This window comes from Daphnia carinata, chromosome 1, assembly GCF_022539665.2.
Source record: "Daphnia carinata strain CSIRO-1 chromosome 1, CSIRO_AGI_Dcar_HiC_V3, whole genome shotgun sequence".
NCBI classification, from domain to species: domain Eukaryota; kingdom Metazoa; phylum Arthropoda; class Branchiopoda; order Diplostraca; family Daphniidae; genus Daphnia; species Daphnia carinata.
Window position 1 is genome coordinate 7,484,556 of NC_081331.1, and position 22,605 is coordinate 7,507,160.

Genomic DNA, 22,605 nt, shown 5'->3' on the forward strand with positions numbered 1-22,605 from the left:
TCGTGTTTTCCATTTTTTCTAATTTGGCGCTATTTATGAGTTATTTTTTTTTTTTTAACATGGCGGCGGGTTTATCGGTTTCGCCATGTATTTTGAAATGAATCATATCGCTTGAAAGTCCTATTCAGATAGCAACCGAACGGCCATTTTTCGGACAGGTCGGCGAGGTTTTTCGGGTTTCAAATAATCGGGGCCTCGCCTTTTCCGTTTTTCTAGAAAATACGAAATCGCACAAAAATTTGACAATGTTCCCAGTAGAAAAAACTTAATAAATAACTTCACCTGATAATTAATACTGCCACGAGACGTTAATTACTACCTAATAATGCATCAAAATTTGTAATCTCTTCTGAAAGATATAAGAAGAACCAACTCCAATAACAAGAACCAACGACCAGCAAGCAAAAGAAACCAACTCACAAAAGAGACTGTAATGAAATAGCCTGTAGAATCCCTTGGTAAACCAGAGCATATTAAAAACATTTTTTTAATTACAAATGATGTAGTGCAATGGTAAGAGAAGAAGCTGCGAATGTAAAATTCCTAACGCGCTAGTCACAAAACAGGCAAAGGTGTTGGACAGTCTAATGTTTTTCAAAAACAAGAGAAACTAGTAGTAGAAATTATCTAAAAAAAATGCATTTCTATTTAACTGTTTCAGGTATCCATTACCAAAAATGAAATTTGGTATTTCGTAGCTACCTAACTGGTGGAGTCGAATTTCAGTAATTTCAACTACTTATTATTGGCGCAACATTTTTCCAGTGCATCTTTTTTCAACAAGAAGGGTTTCGGAAATAGGTCTATTATTTAAATAATCAGCTGACTTAATCTTTAGTCAGTTAAGTTTGGATGTGTTTGGTATTATAAATGAGACATTAGGTCTTGAAATCAAACTATCGCATTTCTTGGTTTCGAAACGTTTTCAAAGAATGTCAAGCAACGTTGTAGTGTGGGTTTATGTTGAATGTTAAGATCATCGCGTAATGAAATTGGATGCGTAGGTAACCAACCAATGTAATCTGGTTTATTGTACATTTAGACTCAATAGTTTACAACAAATCTAAATCGCCTTATCATTATCATGTTTGTTTTTGTTTATTTTTTTGAAATTGTCAAAGTTGTACACACAAAAAATCACTTTCTGTCACATAGTGGAGTGCCATCACACGTTTTTTTTCTCTATACCAAGGGAAACATAGGCCTACGTACAGCATGCACAATTGTGTTTGGGGTGACGCACATTCTGAGATGTTGCGTTTTTGTCTACAATGTAGATAAATATACACCTTCATAGACAGGCGTATCGACATCGCAGAATATCGCAGAAAAACCATTCAGGAGTTCGTCGCCACCATCTTGATACATACAGTAGTGTACAGGATAGCACAGTCAGAACAGAATGCTCTCTTCCTTACAAACCGGTAACATTTCCCCATTTTAAACAATGTAGAAGATGGGACAAAATTTTGAAAGAAAAAGATGAAATCGCAGCTTCAACACGGGCACTGCACCCCCGTAGTTAACATTGCCAGCCTCTTCTTGGTCACTGAGATGGCTGAAACTCGACAGTTAACTTGAATTACACTTCACGGTCCTATACGACCAGAGACAAGGCGAAGTGGGCAAATATAACATTATCATAAAATTACATAACGTGGATCACCTCGAGCAAAGCAGGTTCTTAAGCAGAACAACCCGACAAACAGAAACGGCAAAAAAACATGTAAGACCGAATTGCACGCATGTGGTAACAACAAAAATTTACAACAAGAAAAAGAAACGTGGTTAAAACAAATAATGGCAAATGATATCCTTTAAGCACGTGGAAAGGGGCAAGGGAGGGGTTAACGATTGAACGAATCAAATAAAAATATACATTTGGAGTATCGATTTGCAAAAACAAGAATCATGATACAGGTTATGAAACACAAACGAAATAATAAACAAATAACAGATTAGAAATCATGTTTAATCCAGGATTTTGAAGTGGTGGTTTTCCAGGCAAAATAAAATTTCCTTTTTGTTTGCGTTGTTTCCCATGTTTGCCTTTTATTTATTTTTTTTCCCGGTGCTGCCGCGAAAAGAGAACAATTTGAGCAATTCACAAATAACGCAATGGCTTCCGCAGCTGTGCCTTCGAAAGCAATGCTAAGTCGAAATACTCGATACATGTGCAGTTTATTCCTTTAGCTAATAACGTGTGTGTATAAGTGGGAAAATTATATTTTTGTAACAAATACATCGATTTAAAAATGAAAGTTAGAACAACTAGACGAGTAGGTCATAACGGTTCAATCGAGGGTTTATAAGATCGTATGCCATGCGAAAATTTGTATGTATAGACATGCAGGAAAGTTTATAGAACGAACCTTTACATTGTACGTTCTTATTTGTTTATGCTCTGGTGTTCTTATATCGTAATTTTTTTCTTTTCTTTTTTTCAATTTTTAAGTTTTCATGAGGATGAGAGGGGGTGGATGAAAGTAGCCCAATTTGGCAGAATCAGGCAGAAAACACATATTCATTAGAGTACAAGCAGTTTTTCTGAAAATTATTTTTTTTTTATCGATGAGTCAAACACGAAAGCACGGTGAGAGTTGTAAATTATACTGCACAAGAGGGCAACTCAACTTGGTGATACGTGGATGAAACCGCGATTGTGTTACTGGTGGATCATTTTTAAAACTACATACTTTCATGAACATAGAGAATAACCGGATTTAATCAACACATGGATATGAATGTATGATGCGTGAAGAGAGAAATCCTCGAACAGGAAGTCGCTTCTATGTCAATCTGCTTTTTTGTTTTACTTTTTTATTCTATTTATGAATTGAAGGGGGATTTTACTGAAAAATAACGACTAGGTCGACTTTTTTTTTCCCAATCTCTTTTTCGAAGTTTATCTCTTTTTATTTGTTTGTACATTATTGATAAAATGTGATTGATAGCTCAATGAAGCCGAAAGTTGGTACTGCTGCTTTTGCAGTTCCGAATGGCCGACGCTGAGCCAGCTGCCGAAGTGCCCCCACCACCGAGCATCATCGTTTTGAGAGACTCCAATTCAGAGGCGAGTCGAGCAATGTGCGAACGAAGTTCGTCGTTGTTCTCGTCCGAAGATTCATTGCCACCGACTAATACCAATCGTTCATGGACGATACCAGAAGCCGGGTCGTTCTCCTCCTCATCCGCTTCTTGATTGTTCAACACTTGTTGCTGTTGCTGTTGTTGCTGATTGGCTCGGGCAGCGGCGAAGCGTCTCTGCACCGTCTGCTGATGTTGCATGTGGTGCTCATTTTGATGTTGGTGGTCCACAATTGGAGAATTTGGGCTCATCCTCATACGCTTCGACGCTGGTTGATGTTGTTGATGTGCGTGGTACAAATGGCCAACAACGTTGCCGTTGTTGCTACCGATTGCGCTGACACTGGCATTGCTGCCAGTGCTGCTGCTACTAAACCGCGACGAACTGCGCGACAACGACCAATCTCCACCTGATGAGATTCCCGAATCGCGGTCATCGCTCGACTCGGTCGAACGCCGACCGCTACTGTTTAGGTGATGCTGGTGATGTGGATGCTGCAGTTGTTGATGTTGTTGGGCATTCTGATGCGATTGCTGTTGTGGCTGTTGCTGATGATGGTGGTGGCTGTGGTGGCTGGCATGGTGATGCAGGCCATGGTGATGAACTTGGCTGTGATGGTCGCTCATACTGTTGTTATTCATTTCAGCAGAAACGCTGTCCACTGCCGAGTCGACCGCCGAAGGGCTGTCCTCGATTCCTTCCGGCTCGTGTTTAATCTCGTTGAGTGTCAGCAGAACGGCGGCAGCCGAAGCGGTGGCGGCCGCTACGTCCCTTTCACCCAGGTGGGTTTTGTGGCGTAGTTTAAGCGGCAGTAGTCGGCCGGCTGCTACGGCCGGATCAATCGGAGAATGGCTCCCGTCGTCACCGCTACTTGAGCCCGGGTGGCTGCTAGAGCTGCTCGAGCTACTGCTGCTTGACGATGAACACAGGTCAAAGAAAGCCGCAACTGGTGCTACGTTGCCATTCGAACCAACCCTATCCGCTCCTGGATGAGCGTGCTGGTGAGCTCCTTCCACTGATGACCCTCCAATCTCCAGCTGGTGATTGGGAGAAATGACTGGTACAGGAGTCAGTGCTGGAAGAGGCGGCAGAGACCTCTCCAATACTCTTTGCTGAGTTTTAATTGGTTGAGAATGCTGTGCATGTTGATGCTGTTGCTGGTGCTGATACGCGTGATTTCCGCCCGTTCCGGCCAATTCTCCGGCAGGTTGATAACGAAAGCCGTGCTGGTGATGCTGCTGATGGTGATGGCCGCTGGCGTACGAGTGCTGCTGCTGCATAGATGCCGATCCCGAACCCTGCCCTGATCCTACCGCTGCCGGACTAGGAGACCTGTGCGCCCGGTTCATTGACATCAGAACGGACTGCCTCTGTTGCTGATGTTGATTCGGTTGGTGATGTGGCTGGTGTGAATGCATTTGTGACTGCTGTGACATGGGCGGTGAGATGCTACGATTGCTTGGCGACGGCGAGACCGATCCGCCACCGCGGCCCAAAGACGGACTCATGCCGGACAGCAGGCGGGAACGGGGTCGCGGCAGACTGAGCACCTGATCGGGCGACGGCAAAGTGGCCAGCACCTGATCGATCGAGACGAGACCGTCCGGATTGATGCCGTATTTGTCACGAACGGCGGCCAACTGGGCCCGAAGAATGTGGTTCTCTTTGGTCAACTCGAGAACGCGGCTTTCCAAGACCATGTCGTTGAGTCGGCGTTTCTCGCGAGACCTTTTGGCCGCCTCGTTGTTGCGCCGGCGCCGGTCCCAGTAGCTGTCGTCTTTCTTGTTGTCCGGAATGAACTCACGCTGCTTCCTCTGCTGGTTGCTGTTGTTATTGTTGTTGTTATTGTTTGGCGAGTTATGTTGCTGCTGCTCATTGTTGTGCTGCAAGTGATTCATGAGACCTACTGGAACGAGACCGGACAAATCCATACCGACTGACAAATTGGCGGAATTAAACCCGTTGACGGCGGCGGCAACGGCGGCTGCGGCTTGAAGAGCCACCGCTCTTTCCTCCATGGCGGCGTTGAGGTGCGAAACGCTATTGGCGTGCTGCTGGGAGTTTGCAGACGAACCGTTGCGTTGCGGCTCGCCAGACATGGGAATGGAAGCCGAATGCTGTTGAATCACCATAGCGCGTTCCTCGTGAGCGTCTTGATGGTGGGATGACGTTTGCTGCAAATAGCGCCCGTTGCGCTGTGCGTGCTGGTGCTGGATCTGCTGAGAATGCTGATGTGAATGACTCTCAGTCACCATATTGCGGCTCTGTTGGTAAAAAAAAATACAAAAATTTTAAATATCAGTAAATCAATCGTAATCGGACGTAAAATTCCATCAGAATAAAAGTGTAGCAATTTCTGTTGCGTTTCGTGCGGTTTCATGACTTTAAGGGTGTTGGCGCGGAAGAAACGTTTGTCAATGAAACACGAAACGAAAAGTAGGCCAATGCAACACGTTAGAAATACAGGACTGTCAAACGGTTCTGTCGCCTTGCGAATTGAAACGAAAAATAGACCATGAACTAATTTTGGTCTTGATCGATCTAACCAAAAAACTTTCAATCGCTAAAGAGGGATTGGTTTTACGTGTGTAACTGCGCAACAACAGGACGCGTTTACATAACCTGAGAAACCGGATTTAGTGCACTATGACCTATTCGCTTTGGCATTTCCGAATGGCACAAGTAGGAAACGAATGTGTGACGTCTGCAATGCCATAGCCGGAAGCGGGAGGGAAATCCCCGCTCCCCCGCCCCTCCAAGCGTCTTTTGTTTGAAATGAACATCCTTGAAACTTCCTTGCCTCCTGAATCCTCTCTTCTCTAAACGAGAAAAACAAAAGGTGGAACTTGTTGCAATTCTGTTGGACGTTTATGCCTTGGGTAAAAATGAATGACCAAAAAGGTTGGCGTTTCGACTCTTATAGTTTTCAAACTTGTTATTAAACCCATTGTTACGACAGAGAATTTATTGCCAACGTTATTACGCAAGCCAGCGGTCGATGCAAATGAAACAAAAATCAAAGCAAAACAAAGAAGCGAACTGTTACGTAGACAGCATAACATGTCCAGATGCCAATAATCACCTGAAATGTCGAATATTTGGATCCTGAATTGATGCTTAAAACCTCATCATGTTTGTCATAGTGGCTAGCGATTACCTGCATGAATTGCAACTAAACTGTTGCCGGTCATGCTACCAGGTCTTAACGACAGTTCAAAAAAGACCAAAATAGGAAAGTGGCAAAATGTGTAACTAAATGCACTAAAAATTATGAAACTCAATGGGAACAACCGAATGGTTGAAATACCTACCTAATCCAGGTGTGGAAATAAAGACTGGAATGAATAGAAGGTGGAGAAGAAACAATGAAAGAAAAAGGAGAACGATCTTGCATGAGCTAAAAATACCAAAGCGCCAAATGACTCGCATAAAGGAGATTGCATCATCAGACAGTGACGGGAGCGTGACCGTGAGGTAGGCGAAATGCAGCATAGGATTTAGATTGCCTTCATATTGCTAATACTGATAAGAGGCCAAACTGAGAAAGGGCGAAGAGAAAGAAAGGAATAACTACTAACAACGAAGAACTAAAGGTGAAGGGAAACAAAGAAGAACGAAGATAAGCGTTTCACTCTTACGACATCATCCAAAAGCTAATCGAATTACAGGAACACGTCTAAATTCTTTCTTCAGGCAGGAGGAGAACGCCATCTATGATTTAACGGTGTACAAAAAAAAACAGGATTGAATCGTTCGATTTCGGTACGAGAGGGAGACGGCGAGGCCACGAAGTTAAGCAACGATGACGTCATCTTCTGCTGTACTTCAACTCGGCACTGCCTTTCGTGCCATGATATCGCCGCGAGAAAAGCCATCTATTGGGCAAACTGTTTCTTTTTTTTTTTTTTGGCCCTTGTCCTTCTCTTTTTCTGCCCGCATGCACGTCACGTTCATATAGAATAGACAAACAACGGACACAGACAACATTTGGCTTGCGGAGATGATTACCAATCTATCTTATCAATCTGCATATGCTCAATTGCCAAGCTACATATCACTAACTGAATTCCGTCATAAAAACGGATTTTACCTGATCACCTTGGTTAATGGCACCGTCTTTTTACTATCCACATGGGAAATCTCCATTGAAATTGATACGAAATTAGTAATTTAAAATGTTATTACGAAGCGACCAATCCCTATGATGCCTACTTTTCTCTACGTCGATACAAGAGATACATCTTTCTTTTTCTTCGGTAAAAAAGTTTCTTATTTAATAGCCTCCCCCGCCCGTTGCGTCATATTCCCGTAACCTGCGTAGAGCGTTCGAAGAGATCATTGCGTATCAATCCGGAAACAAGTTCTGTACGACCACTAAACTAGATGCGCGTGTACAATAGATGCGCATGAATTGGTAGGTTCCACCAGCGTTCGGAAGCCATTGACAGAGATCCGTTTTTCCCGTAGTCCACCTTTCTGTCTAATCCGTGCAGTCATTCAACTTCTCGAGTCGGTACACCTATCGCTATGTACTACTCCACTATGCTCATCTTTCGTTGTCACTTCCTTTGATCGACTGATGGAAAAAAGGTTGAATTGAAATGGACGGCAAGATAAAAATAAAAAGGGTGTGTGTGATGTGCGGACGTGCGTATCAAATGGTGGGTCTACTCCAAGTATGCGTGTATATTTGTAGCCTGCTTACATAAATGCATAGCTTATAAGGAGAGTGACAAGAGCGACGGGAAGACAAGAATGAGAATCAATAATGCACCGAACGGAAGATGCGATGCATACACGTGCCGCCTCGTGTGCGTATTTTCTTTGTCTGTTTGGACGTGTGCCACTGTGTCATCCCCCATAAAATAGATGAACTAGAAGATGCCAACAGGCTAGGAAAGCATCGGGCACAATACTAGGGCGGACGATCATGAAAGAGAAGTAACGAAAGGAGAGCAAGAGTCAAAGAAGAAGGAGAGAGAGAGAGAGAGAGAGAGAGAGAGAGAGAGAGAGAGAGAGAGAAGGAGGAGCAATGGAAAGAGGGAAAGCAGGAGGCCATTAATAACCGAACCGAACCCGGCCAGACGAGTCCTCCACGTGTAAGTACCCGAACGCGCCATCGTGCAAGCCTGCAAGGTCTTGCTTGGTACTTGGTAGTAGCCTTGAGTTTTATTTTCTATGCTTTCTTCTTCTCCGCCCACTTCTTCCCATCGCCTTCTTCACCTCTTCCTCCTTCGCCTCCGCCTTCTCACGAGGGCATTGGTACAGCATACTAGTTTAACATTTGTGCAATCCGCTCGTCACTTCAGCTCTTTCCTCCCTGTACCCCCCATGCACAAGGTACAGATATACACACACTCCCCGTTTAGCTGAACCCCAAAATTACGTCGGGCAGATTGGCAGGTTCGTTTTCCTACCCCCTCAACTACCCTATCCGCTTGCTATAGACCAAAGTCACAAAGGCACTTGCATAACGCTCTACACGTAATACATTCCGTACGAGTACACGGCGACAATGTAGACAACACACAACATTGCTTTGGCTGTATTTTACTTTTTCTTTTCTCGGGTATGCATGTCCTACAAGAACAACAAAATTTAAACACCCATAAACCCTACTCCTGAAACGGAATTACCGCTAATCCGGAAGTCGTAATTATCGATACTTGCACAAATATTCGGGTGAAGCCTGAAAAATTGGCCGCATGAAAAAAGACATCGACAAGTTTCAACAAGCCACGCAAAATTCGCCTTCAATTTGCCAGGTAAACTTGTGGTGAAGAATGTGTTGTATGCGTTGGTAGCACACGGAGCGAGACATTAGTAGAAGGCATAGGATACGAACATAGCCTACAGTCATGAGATTCATGCGCGTCGAATACAATAGAAGCCAACGGTAATTTTCAATATCTTTTCCCATTAGAACGCTGAACAAAGGCTCTCAATATAGCGACCGTGCGCGTAACGGAGACGGATTATTGCCGAATGCTTGACTTGATTCGTTTTTTTTGTCTCTTTTCTTCCTTCATTTAAAAAATCAAGGTAAAAAACAAAGAAAAAAAAAATGCATGTAAAGGCTTTAAACAAATAGCTTCAAGTGCACGAGTTAATAAAAAACGAACATTCATAGAGCCGTCGCAGCTATATGCATGCTTAGTCCTTTATAGAAAACACAGACGTAACATCGATAATTACAGTGTACGGCCCTTAATGATAACGCGTAATCTACGGGCGCAGGCCTATACTTGACTGGGAATACGTAACACATCGAAAGGCAGGCTCATTTCGAAGGATGAGGGAAACGCCTAGTCAGACAGATAACGCCGACATCAGGTGACGTGTTTCTTGATGTTCTGATTACGTAATGCTCGGTCTGTATAGCTTATGGGGGAAAATCTCCTTCCATTCTTCTCAGGTCCACCTGCAGCGGGGAGGTCATGTAGCCTCTTTTTCCTCATCTTTTTTGTCAACTGCGTAATCCCTACATGGTTCCCCCGTCCAACCATCTGTCACTCCCTGAACTATCATTGACTTACCTGTCTTCCTCTTCTCCTTCTCCAACGCGTATTGCCTTCTCGCGTTCGATAAAAGGAATGGCACAATTGGCGAGAAAAATAGAGCGATGATGGAGCAATGAACAAACAAAAAAGGAACACCACATGATACCGCGTTATTTGTGGAAAAGCACCTAAAGCCAAAGCTGAGAAACGGGTTCATCAAGTTCATCATTAAATCAAACATCACCATGGCGCTCAGCGAATGGTCGTTGAACGCATCTAGTAGCCCCTTACTCTTTTTCGTAGAAATGTGTATAACGAAGGTACCGTCGATCCTCTCATTACGGCTCTTATAAAGAAAGGGCACTGAACAAACTAGGATCGCCGGCATTGCCGCTCAATAACAAACGAACGGTAAGCCAGTTTCGTGCATGCAGATTGAACATGATAGTAGGCTGCTATAAAAAAGGAACCCTCACTTCCGTAGCAGTGTTAACAATAAGAAAACGTCCTAAAGCAGCCAGTGTACATCGTCCAAACGATTAGACTACTGTTTAGACTACTGGCATCAGACAAATACGCTTCGACGGCCAATTACTGCTGACCGTGTCGACGCTTGTCCTTGTCCGGGACTATAGGCTGCTCGTCCGTACTAAACGACGCACATGCCTCTTCGCGTACATCATCAAGCTCCAAAATAGATAAGAATGAAGGTTAAATAGTAGCTGTAACTTTGGTTTATCGTCGTAAGCGAGGTAATTGATTCGCCCTGGTTTATCCGACCGAGCAGTTCGTCGAAAAAACAAATTTCAGAAGAAGAAAAGAGAAATATTCAAAAAACCAACAAACGGGAAATTATCTGTTTCACTTCGTGTTAAATTTAAATCCTTCACTCAGCGGCGTTTTAAGTTTGCTTATATTCTTATGTTTGTTCCTGTTCTACTGATTTTGTTTCTCTCTCGTTGTGTAACATGAAATAAATCAAAGACTAGTCATTGGCTTGCCGCTGACGTCATCAGCGAAGTTTTGTTTTGCTGTTTTCTTTTTTTTTTTCTTTTTTTTTTTTTGTTGTTTTTTCGTTTCTGCATCCGTTCGTTTGTATTACGCAAAATATTCGGACACTGATACGTTTCGAACTCCATATTAGTTTTCCCAACGAAATTTGGAAAACCTCAATAGGAAAAAAAAATTGATTAAACTGATATTTTACTTCCAAGAACGAGCGCTCACTGACCTTTCCTTTTTTTCTTTCAAAACTCTGTAAAATGCACACTGGAAGTCTCCTCGAAGGTAAACTTAGTCCCAATACTCAATTAAGTATGCAGTTTTCATCAAGCATAGAACAAAATGGTGAAATTTGTGCCATTTCTAATAATATTTATTGGCTCTAGGCCGATTTCTTATCGATGTTTTGTTTTTTTCGGTGGCCTGCCGTTCATTACTTTAAACGTGAAAAGGGTGCGGGGAATTTAAAGTTATGACGTGTACGGACCTACATCGTACAGTTCTCAACCTCAAACAAGGTTTTGTTAGGAGATGATGATTTATATATATTAACAGGGGGCTTCCTGCTGAATATATGTAATAAACAGGTTGCTCGATGCGCCCGTGCGTCGCCGTGGCCGTATTAGACGCCGCCACCGTCAGCAGCTACTCTCTCTCTCTCTTTCTTTTTTTTTCCTCCCTCTCTTTGGCAGAGTTTCGTGCTCGCCTCCCTCCCTCTCCCTATCTCTTATTCCCAGCCTCACTTTTATTTACATGGTAGACGTGATCCAGTGCAAACGGACGAGTCCGGGAAAATGGAATGAGAGAGAGAGAGAGAGGATAGAGACAGTATAGAGAAAGGGAGACGAAAACGAACGAAAGAAAAAGAAAGAATGAAAGAAGGGCCGTCCGTTCCCGGAGCTAGTCTCCCACCACCCTCAAAGTAAGCGGTCCCACCCCGCGCCCACTCCACGTGTAACCTACTATCACGCAATATACGACGCAACACACAGCAGACACAAACTCGGTCCGAGAAGGAAGGGAAAGGAGGGCTACGACCTGCAACCGTACAGACACACACAACGATCCACACGCGCGCTCCGTTCTCGGCTCGGCTCGACTCGGCTCACGGCTGTGAAGGCCACGCCAACTCAACAACCACCATAACCGATAGCAGCGCCAAGGTCCAAACTCGTGCCGTCATTGCCGCCCGATGACTCTTGCCGTCCCGCACTCGATTCTTGCATCATTCTCTCTGTCTCCCATCTCATCTTCTTTCGGTCGTTCATTCCGTTTCTTCGTTTTTTTTTTTTCTCGTTTTGGTTTTTTGTTTGCCTTTTTGTTCTTTAGTTTTTGGAATTTTTTCCCCCGGTTTCGTGTCATTACGTGCTTTAAAGCTTTAAATCTTTGCGCTTATTTCCTAGGAGCTATGCGCTGTGTAAGCGGATTCGCCTTTTTTTTTTGTTATTTTTTCCCAATACGTTTGTTGTTTTGGACCATTACCCGGCTATTATCGTTTTGCCTTCAGTAGATCGAAGGGAACAAAAACAAAAACAAGAAAAAAAAAAAAAAAAAATGAAGGCGACCTCAGTTCTAAAATGAAATCGGGATTTCTCGAGGACTAGTGTTCCGCCTCTACAGCGTATTCGTTAAGAGTTCGTTTCATGTTCTTATTTTAAACTCTTCAATAATACTCTGTTACCCTCTACAATAATTTTGTTACATGGCGTGGTATTCTATAAACGCGAGGGAAATAGAAAAAGAAAAGGGCGAGAGGGAGACAGACGGGCGTGTTTTTTTTTTTTTTTGTTTAAGTTTTGAAGGACGATGTAAGAATAAGTTGCCTGGTGTTGCAGTTCTCGTATTCAGCACACGAGGCAAAGTCACATTGCAAGGCACGACCCCCTCCCATTGGGTATACGTTGTGATTACCTCATTGGCGGACGACAGTATAAAGAGGAGACAGTCGTTCCAAACCGTACTTTGTCATCGTTGTTTTGTTTTGTCTTTTTGCATTAATGCATGTATTTATATTGTTTGATAGGATTCGTTTGTTACTTATCCTAATGATTTTGATGTTTCATTCCCATCCCCGTTTCTTGTCGCTAACATTCTAGGCAGTACTGTCACGCGTTACGTAACAAATACAGTTCACAGATCCTGTATAAAGTACTCCTTTTGTTTCCACATTTAACTTCACTGTGCCTGATTTGCCGTGGAAGCCAGTTTCCCTCAGTCGTTACTAAAATGCATATGTAACATATTTGGACTGTATTACACGCAAAGGATATGATGGCTACATTCATATTACGTAAGCGCACGACGTGTACAGTGGCTTTTACTTGGGTATGCTGCTTCCCTGCCTAACCCTGGTTGTATTGAATTTGAGCAGTATTTCGTGGTCGGTATGCTATCGCTCTCTCTCTCTCTCTCTCTTTCTTTCTTGATCTTCATTTTTTTTTCTCGTTCCATTCTCCTTCTGTCCCTCTCTAAGGAAAGCCAGAATAGAGCACAACAACCCTTTTAGGGAAAGGACTAAACGAGGGTATATTATATTAGCTGGCTTGGAATTTTTTGGTAACTTGTAACCGGTAACTTGTGAACTATAACTTGGGGAGGCTAGTTTTGTTTTTGTTCGGTTTTTTTTGTTTGCTTTCTTTTAATATTGTTTTGTTTGCTAGTTTCTCTCTTTCCCAATTTCAATTTTTTGATTGTATCACGGAGTAATCCACCCTGCAACTAAGACCCCATAAGGACAATCAAACCAGTGAAACTAGAGAATCAAAATTGCAAGCATGTTGAACTACAAGAAATTGACATTGTAACCTGCTTGCTGCATAGCGTACATTTGTGCTATTTTCGTAGCAAATATGCAATTTCGCAGTTGTACTCTTTGACTGTTTTTACTTTTATTCTCGATTCTATCATTTCATTTCTCGTCTATCTTTTATTTTTTTCTTCTTGATTTAAGTTTCAATCTTCAACATCAAATCAAGTTCGACGCCATAATACATCTTTTTTTTTTTAATTGGATACGATTTAGTGTACTATTTTTGTAAACCAGACCAATAACGAAATTCTATGTCTTTCTATAATGGACATTCACAATTGTATGTGTTTGTGGTGAAGTTACGAAGCCAAAGATTAAAAGCTTAAATGCCATCGAAAATCAAATCAAAGATGATGAAGATGATGAAAAGAAAAGATAAAACGAAAACAAAAAAACAGAAAAAAAAAGAAGAAAAAAAAATATATAGAAGTCGGAAGAAAAAAGGCAAGCAGGCAGGAGGCAGTCACCCTTCATTCGACCTCTGCACGTGTCGCCCGCTCTCTCGTCTTTTTTACTCATCGACCGGCGGGGCACTCGGCACTGTGGAATTCTTTTTTTTTTCTTTTTTCTTTTTCTAGTTTTTTTTTTCCTGTTTTCTTTTTTTCTTCTTTCTTTTCGTTCTTTTCGCCTCTTTTCTCTCTCTCTCTCTCTCTCGCATTATTCGCTCTCCGCCTACTCTCCTATTCCTTGTCAGTCGGTTCCCGCTCATTCCCGCTCGCATACACACAAGCACGCACAACACACACACGCACACTAAAGGCGAGCATGACGCAATATCTGTGATAATAACTGGCGACGTGACGCCATGAGTTGCTCAATTTCAAAATCCAGCGCAAGGGCCACGGGTACTCTGGTGGGGCATTGTGGGGCGAGTGGAAAGCACAAAAACGGGTTCAGTCTGACCGTTTGTCTTCCTCTCATTTCGCCTCTTTTGATTGCTGATTTCTTCATTCGCCTTCACGGTTCACGTCCCCGCACATATTCTCTGAAACACTCACTCTTGCCAAGCTCGACAGTGCCTATTATGCTGCAACGCGATGACGAAACACATTCTAATCAAACGAGTGGCTATAGATAACTATGACTTACTATTCGCATCTCACCACTAGCATTCACGTAACACTGACCCCACAAGCGTCAATTGTACTTCGCTTCTGCTAATACAGCAGTTAAGGCGGATTTCTACGGCAAAAAGGATAGCACGGGAAAATATAGGCTGACGAATGAGGACAATCATCATATGGAGATCAGTAAAAAAAAAAAAATGCAAGACGGACTTGAAACAAAATGCCATATGTAGCAACCTAGCTAGGCCGACAGTCACATCCTATATTTAGTTGTAAGTAGATCTGTCCGCTTTAAACAGGCCTATCAGTGGCAGCTGATAGAACGAACTCTATGTTGTCCGTATTGCCTCAGTTTTTAACCGCCTAGATCGCAACTTCCGTCTCTGCATATTGTCATCAGCACAGAGGTAAAAAAAAAAAAGACTTAGGGAAACAAATCAAGGTAAAGTGCCGCCTTTTATATTGAAGTACAGCTATCCTAGAGAATCGTACAGCAGTTACGCATTTCTTTTACTAGCCCAGAAGGGTATGAAAGCGTACGACAATGATACATCCTAACACATATTATAGCAGACCCTATGGTCTATCCAAAATAGACTGTGTTTAACCTTACAATTACACGTTTGTCAAGGTGCGTTATATCTTGAACCTACCTTATTCCCTTCGTATGTGTTACGGTATGGCCAAACTGCGAAAACACCAGCTTTAAGCCACAACGGTGGGGGCGAATAAAAAAAAAAACCTTGTCTTCTTCAGGCTGGCTCGTAGCACATTGAATGTTAATCAGTCGGCCTTGTGTAACGAGACAAATGTTTACAAGTTAAGTCCGAGATAGAACGACACGCTGACCACGGCGGCGTGGGCGTGATGCGATGCACGATCGTAGAGGTACGGACGCAATAAGAAAAAAATTTAAATAAATGCAGACTGGAAAACACAAAGTATGGATGGGACACGTTCTCTCTGTCAAAGTTTCGGTAGTACTGCGATCGCCTGCAAGAGAGTTGCACACAGCAAGCTCTGCTACAGCTATGTAGCTATATGTATAATGTTCCGTACGCGCGGGTGACCGACTCGTTGGACCTCTGACGTAACACTGAGCGAACCGAATAACCGATGCGTCAACCGTTCCGTCCGAGAGGCGGGCCTTCCTTGCGCACCCTTGCTACGTTCTTCACCGCAGTATACACCCTCTTATACTCGTTCCATAAGAAAAACGACTGGTCTGGTCTACCGTCATCATTCGAATCCAACTCACTAATTAATGAAAAGGTACCAAACACAACCATCCCATATCACTGTGGTTATTCATTTTTTTTTCATTGTAGTAAATGATGATTTATGTATGTATTTATTATTATTACTTTTTTTTTGTTAATGTCTATTTTCTGCTATTCTTTATTTCATCTCACGAAACTGTTGTACACAGCACGTCGGTACATCTTACGTAACGTTTTCTTTGTTTCTAAAGGGCGTAGTGGGTGGGGTGGGCGAGGGGTGGTTGAATTGGAGAGTTGGAGGATCTAGCCTTACTGTGTACAAAATAAAAAAAGGGAACAAGCAAAATATACATGGCTTGGGAAAGGAGAGACGAGATGAAGGAGGTGGAAAGGGGGATGAAAAGCGGGTGGATCTTGGAGGAGGAGGGACAAAGGCGGGTGTTGGAAAGAGGAGGAGTCACCCGGGTTCGTGGACTCCAAGACATTGTACAAATGCATACAATTTTGCCTGAGATGTATACACCATGCAGTCTAGAAATCAGCAAGCTTTTTGTGAAAATGAAAAATACAGCCACACACACCAAATAGCCAAAAGGAAAAAAAGTAATAATAAAAAATTAGACGTGAAAATGCCTCCGAGTTATAATTGTACTCTAAAGTGTTCCCATAACATTCCCTTCGAGATTTGCAAGGTCTCAAATTTTTTGTTCGAATGGTTTTCCCTCTTATGATAGCGACTCACCTACACCGAAATTTGCAGTTATGTAATGTTTCGCAATATCCGTTATTCATAATTTTGATATTTCAAGAGTTTTATGTGCATTTATAATAAAAATAGTTTTGAATTTTTCCTAGCAGGGATTTGCTGGACCTTTATAATCCTCGTTTCCCTTCGTTTCAGTTATAATAACATGCAGCGCTTTCCCTGCGCTCTTCCCTCGTTAATCTTTCGCGCTCCATGCAATTTTATAGTTTTCCATACACGGGGCAAATAATGGAACACGTATGACTTACCGTGATGGGCGGGTGAAGCGCGTCCAGTGTGATAGCCGTGCTCTCCTGCGATGAGCAGACGTTAAGCGCTGCTTTGCCCGCAAAATTTGACACGAACGGCCCGTTCACAAATCAGTTTGATGGACGGCAGTTCCGGTAATAGTAGGTAACGATTAACGTGAAATACTCGAACAGGAGACCATCGTCATTAAATCAGTTAACACTATTTGTTCGTTTTCGTTTCGGTGTCCTTTTTGTTTTGTTTTGTTTTGTTTTTTCGTTTTTCTTCTTAAGTCGAGTGAACCACTGAAGGAGCGTTGAAACGCTAGCAAATGGCCAACTGGGACGATAAAGAAAAAGTACCGAATGAAACGAGGATGATTCAAGCTTTGACTTGAAATAACTTAAACTGGCACATGCAAGCAATATAAGCTTTTGATTGGTGAAAGGAACAACTGGCGGCGTTGAAGAAAACAAGGTACGCTCGTCTCAGAGGTCGACGGCGCAATAAGACCATTCGAACAGCGACAGTCCCGTGCCTATATCAGACACACACGCACGCGTACACATAGACACACGCTTACTCTGCTTAGACCCAAACACTCACGCTGCACACAGCCACACACACACACACACACACACAGGCACACACACACACACACACAAACGATGTTGTATAAGCGTGAGTTCCCCGCTTTCTTGCCTCTCTCCCAACACACCCCGCAGGATTCCACGTCCATCTACACACCACCCCGCGCCGAACGCCCTTTCAGTTCGTCCTCCACCATAGTATTCTTATTTCGCTTACGCCTATTTTGTCCGCTTCTCTATATTCTGTCCCACCAGCACATGAGACGCGTACGAAAACTTTTACTCCCGCCTATCCACGTTTTGCGCTTCTGCTTACCGTTGTCGCCAGCAGCAAAACGCGTCGATGGCAACTGTTATTGCACACTAGGTGGGATTAATCCCAGAACGAAACGTTTACTCCGTGTGATATGTTAAAAGCTCGTGCGTGCTCAAGTTCGTCATCTATACAACTAGTAAATATACATTGGTCTGCAGCACGCCTTTCATTATGTCGATACATCTCGTTTGTGACACAATACATTTAGCTTATATTTGATTACGCAATAACAAATTTGCATGCATCGTGAATTTTGTTTATAAGAAAAAGAAAGAAAGAATGTGGTGACCGTGACTCGTACTTCCATCATATGTAGGCAGCGGTCATACTCTTCGACAACGTAAATTTACCAAATTTGCAGTGGGTCGTCTCTGGCGTATTGCATTGGCATATAATGTAACATTAAACAGCAAAAGCCATCTTTGTGTTTTTAATTTTCAAATGAAACCGCATAGGAAAGCTTTTAATCTCGGATAGGATAGTAGAGAAGTAGTAGTTGCCCATACTTTTATTGAACATATATCCTGGCAAAAAGAAAGGAAAGATCACCTGAAGCCTAAACGTGCCATCTGAGAAAACCATGACCATTTACCTACTACGTTTCTTTAGTTTGGTTTTCTGTTTTTGCTTTCGTTTTATTTATGAATTATTTGCAGCTAGGCCTAAGGAGGAATAAAATATATGGATCTGAGGCAGGTCGTGAGGAGGGAAAAGTGTCGTTTATGAGGGGAAAGATGTCAATCAACTCGACCAGTTATTTTTGCTGCTGAGCCACGTAATAAAAGACGTTCTTCTGAAATAGAACACAATACGGAAAATGTGACGTATTCGTACATGCTGCAATATTTCTGCGACAACGGAAGGGATATTATTAGAATTACATAAACGTTGTATACAAAGAGAAGACACATGACTTGCTTCGTCAAGCGGGATATATTGATACTTTTAGGGGTAATACAGTTAATGAGGAATAAAAAGGTAAACCTATTACACCACTGGGGCTTATTCCCAAGTGTTCCAAGTGTACCTGTAAAATATATTCGGAAAAATACGTCAAAATGATGTTGGAAGCTACAGCAGAACGTATATAGAAGATTGAATCCGATAATGCATGCTATAAAACCTTCGTAAGTTGCAACTTCTCCAATATATCGTATAAATCAACGAATCACTTTTGAATTTCACACGCTTAACTTTGAGTCACCGTAGACGACATGTTCCATAAAAGACAGTAGTGACTTTCTCAAAGGCAATTTTCCTGTGGACTTACGCATATTTATTGCTTAAACTTTTTCAAAGGGGCGCTTACTTCTTGTTAAAATGATATTTCTTAACAGCGTTCACTGCCTTAAGTTTTGCGTGTTATGTTTTAAAAACCTAGCCCTATTTCTATCACTTTTTCGAGATTTTTTTGCGCATTAATAATTTTTTCCGTATTTTATTCCCTTTTCTTTCTTTTAAAATTATTTTATCTTTTTTGTTTATTAATTTTTGTATTTTTGCATTATTTTCATTTCAACGATAAAAATTTTATATTTTTTGCAACTCGCGTTGACTAACCGACGAACACGCACACCATTTTACTATGCTTTGCCAATTGAAGGGCATCACGGGGCAGAAGAGATCAAGTAGCTAAAGAGTTTCGTAATTAAACCAGTTTCGACTTCCTCCGAACGCCCTATGGACACGCCGCTGCCCATATAGCAGAACCATACACATCTCGCTTTCTTTACTGAAGCTTTTGCTATAAAAATAAATTACATTCAGAGGATAGTACTCGGAAGCTACTTGCCTATCCACCACGCTTCATCCTTTGCACTAGGATGTATGGCATTGCGTCCCGCAACCCGGAAACTTGGAACATATTGAGCCAAGCAAGGACACCTTACAGGGGAAATCTTGAAACTTCATCCAATGGCTCGAAGGAAATTAAGCCACAGCATTCGCAACAAAACATTAGTTGAAAATAATCAGCTGGAACTTATGGTTTATTGTATTTGTGCTAGGCTCTTAAAGTATTTTTTTTTTCCTTTAGCTTGCCACTGTGAAGGGCTTAACCGTTGTAAGCTACCTCGGTATCGCCACAGTCATCCCTTTCCATCTATGCTTTTTGTAGAAAAAAGTTTGACAGTTTTTAGCGTTTACGTAAAATTATTTTTTGTTGACTGACGTTTTATTTGTAAGACGCACCGCGGATAAAAATGTTAAAAAAATGATATAAATTTGTTATCACACGTAATAGAGGGTACACATAAAAAAAATTTACTGCACCGTTCGCCCCCAGAATCACATTGCGGAAAGAAGCCAAGAGCTCATTGTTTGACGCAATTTCACGTGGCACGTGCAACGCGCGCGTGATCTACTAGTAAGCCAGAAACTGCTTCAGTTTCCGGAAAAAAAAGTATAGGAAAGGCGAGAAGCTTTACAAAGGCAAATGGATGGCGAAGGGAATGAGCGTGAAGTCGGCTTATGACAGCAACAGGTGCTCACAGCACATGCATAATTCCAATCTACTGATCACTTGATTGGCACCGAGTTTAAACTGACCATCAGCCAACGCTAAAGAAAAGAACATCGGGTTAAATCAGGAAAAGCGAAGGTAATTTGATATTGTAACACTGCAACAGCTGAGCGATGATTGCAGACAGCGTAGTGGATTGTCATGTTATCTACATTAGTTACGTAACACTGATGAAAACCGGTAAGATATAACAAAGGGTAATCTTTATCATCAGGCAAAACGTGATACATTGCTACACTTACCGACTTACTGAGGCGGTATAAACCGTAAAGGCACCGTTTTATTAAAGCACACAATTTCACTGCAACGTGGTTCGTACCCTTTGTCACGGGGTTTACAAGAGTTTCATTATCTGCTTTTTCAGTTGAATTGCTAAGACAGCGCGCGCGTTAAAGAAACCGAAGGATTCGCCAAAAATTTCCATCTTTCAAATAAAAAAAGCCTTTATAAACGTTGAGATCCGGTATGACCTCACAGAGATATTTACATTCCCGTGCAAGACAATCGAGAGTGGCCAGCCCAAAGTAAAAGCTCGTGTCGTAACGTTCCGGAAAAACCACGTGCAGGTGAGCTTATCGCAACTAGTATGGTAGGTATGGCTTCCATAACCCCGTGTAGTCTGTAACATATGGTCGGTGTGGGACTCTTATTATGTAGCACTAACAATTTAATATGTCATGATGCAAGAAAAACTCAAAGACAGCGAAACCTATAGATGTTATGTGGCCGTGCAAGGCACGTGGCATGGTCGTCATGGCACGCTGTTGGTATAGGGAATACCTATAAATGACTATATCCTACACCAAATTTTTGCATGCCGCCTCGCTCCTATATTTTTAGTTTACATAAACATCGTCTCACCCAGATCCCGTTGTAAGCTGACTCACTACCTATTTTTTAACTCCACGTAACTGCAACGAAATACAATGTCTGTAATCTATAAGTAATTATAGCGCCGATATGCCAAATAGTTACCGCATGATTCTGCTGTCATCGTTCAACGTTCAGGCTGACGTGCGAACGGTGTTATCAACGTTGTTTTCAAAAAGATCGTAAACGTGACTGATTAAAAACTCACGTGTACTTTGTTCCGCATCCTACTATGGCACGGTTTCCTTAAAATTATGCAATAAGTTATGATATCCTGATACGCAATGAATTACAAATTTTAATAATGATACAAAATAAACAAAATAATTCTGTAAATACAATTCAAAAGGCCTCGTGCGTTATTGCGCACATTTGTGGATGATCGGTTATCTGGCAGCTAGAAGAAAACGAATGATTCACGGTGATATCTATAAAGACGGCGGTCTAGATGAACTAAACATAGTAGGCTATTGATTGAGATTCATTAAAAGCCGGGAAATGAAACCACGAGGTCGGTAATTCTTTAAACGATTTTATTTTTACTGGCGATGGCATTGGTAGCAATACACATTATAATTCAAGTGAAAATCGATGGTTGTTTTAGGCACCATTTTCTAGGGATGAAGCCTGAATTGATGTTTTAATTTTTTCAACGTGTATTGTTCAACGTAGTCATCCACGTAAGCCATCTTGCACTTTTACAATCGCCTGGTGTATATAGAAGAAAAGTAAAAATAAAAGAAAACGTCGCTTCCGCTTCCCATCAATAAAAGTGAGCTTCAGTTAACATACAAAGGGATAAAGATTCTTACGGTAATTTTTGGTATACTAAACTGATATGTCTTTACGCAGTTTGGCTACAACGGAGGGACAGTTTATGTATCAATGGCCGTAAAGATATGGACGTTGATCACTAGAGATCTAATATATAAGATTTGTTACTATAAATTTTGGTGATATTTCGAATAGGACGTTTTATTTTGTTAGAGCATTCCGAAAGTTGCATGTTTTTCAGAGCTTTAACGATTTGAAATTAATTCCCAATCGATTAGACGAATGTATTCAAAACTTTTACCCTAAAACTTCATTGATTGAAGCCTATTGATGAGATAACTATGAGCATAAAAAAGACATTATGCGCAGTAAAATAGGCGATTCCTGTCGTTAAAATCTCAGTTGCTTCGATATCTTGTCATGAAGTACAACCATGCTTTACTCGATCCCAGTTATTCAACATGTTTTAAACATGACCAACACCTTTGTTCGAAATCCCGACCGTGCTTATTGGAACGGCTACCAAGTCTTTCCTATTTTTGGCAAGAATAAACTACGCACACGTGTAAGAGACGCTTCAGTTGGGGCCAGCGTTTGCTCGGTCTACACAAGAATATGAGTTGACGTAGGTATACGAACGAACAGGCGTAAATACATGAGCGAATCGAAGGATATTGCTCCGTAGCTATGTCCTTGGAAAAGAAAAAAAATGAAATAAGAGAGCAGCACGTGGAGGGGAGGCGACAGAAAAAGGGAGCCGATATGTGGGTGGAGTCGAGAGGACCAAGGCAATACTAATGTACTGGCAAGAACCAACAAGCCCCGCTCCCCCCACCCTAATTATTGGCACTACG

General features: G+C 42.1%; 1 protein-coding gene across 3 annotated transcripts in view; it reads right to left on the reverse strand.

Moving 5' to 3' along the window:
• Positions 1-2,050: 2,050 nt before the first annotated feature.
• LOC130691199 (box A-binding factor-like) overlaps positions 2,051-22,605 on the reverse strand; it is a 75,021-nt gene continuing 54,466 nt past the window's right edge. Inside the window, exons 1-2 of one of the 3 annotated variants that reach the window (XM_057514105.2) lie at positions 16,701-17,199; positions 2,051-5,352 (exon numbers count right to left, since the gene is read on the reverse strand). In XM_057514105.2, the coding sequence (XP_057370088.1) occupies positions 2,956-5,343 (2,388 nt within the window). In that variant the 5' untranslated portion in view covers positions 5,344-5,352; positions 16,701-17,199 and the 3' untranslated portion in view covers positions 2,051-2,955. Of the gene's footprint in view, positions 5,353-15,119; positions 15,457-16,700; positions 17,200-22,605 lie in introns of those variants that run through there. The other 2 variants (XM_057514104.2, XM_057514106.2) reach the window with 2 other exon arrangements.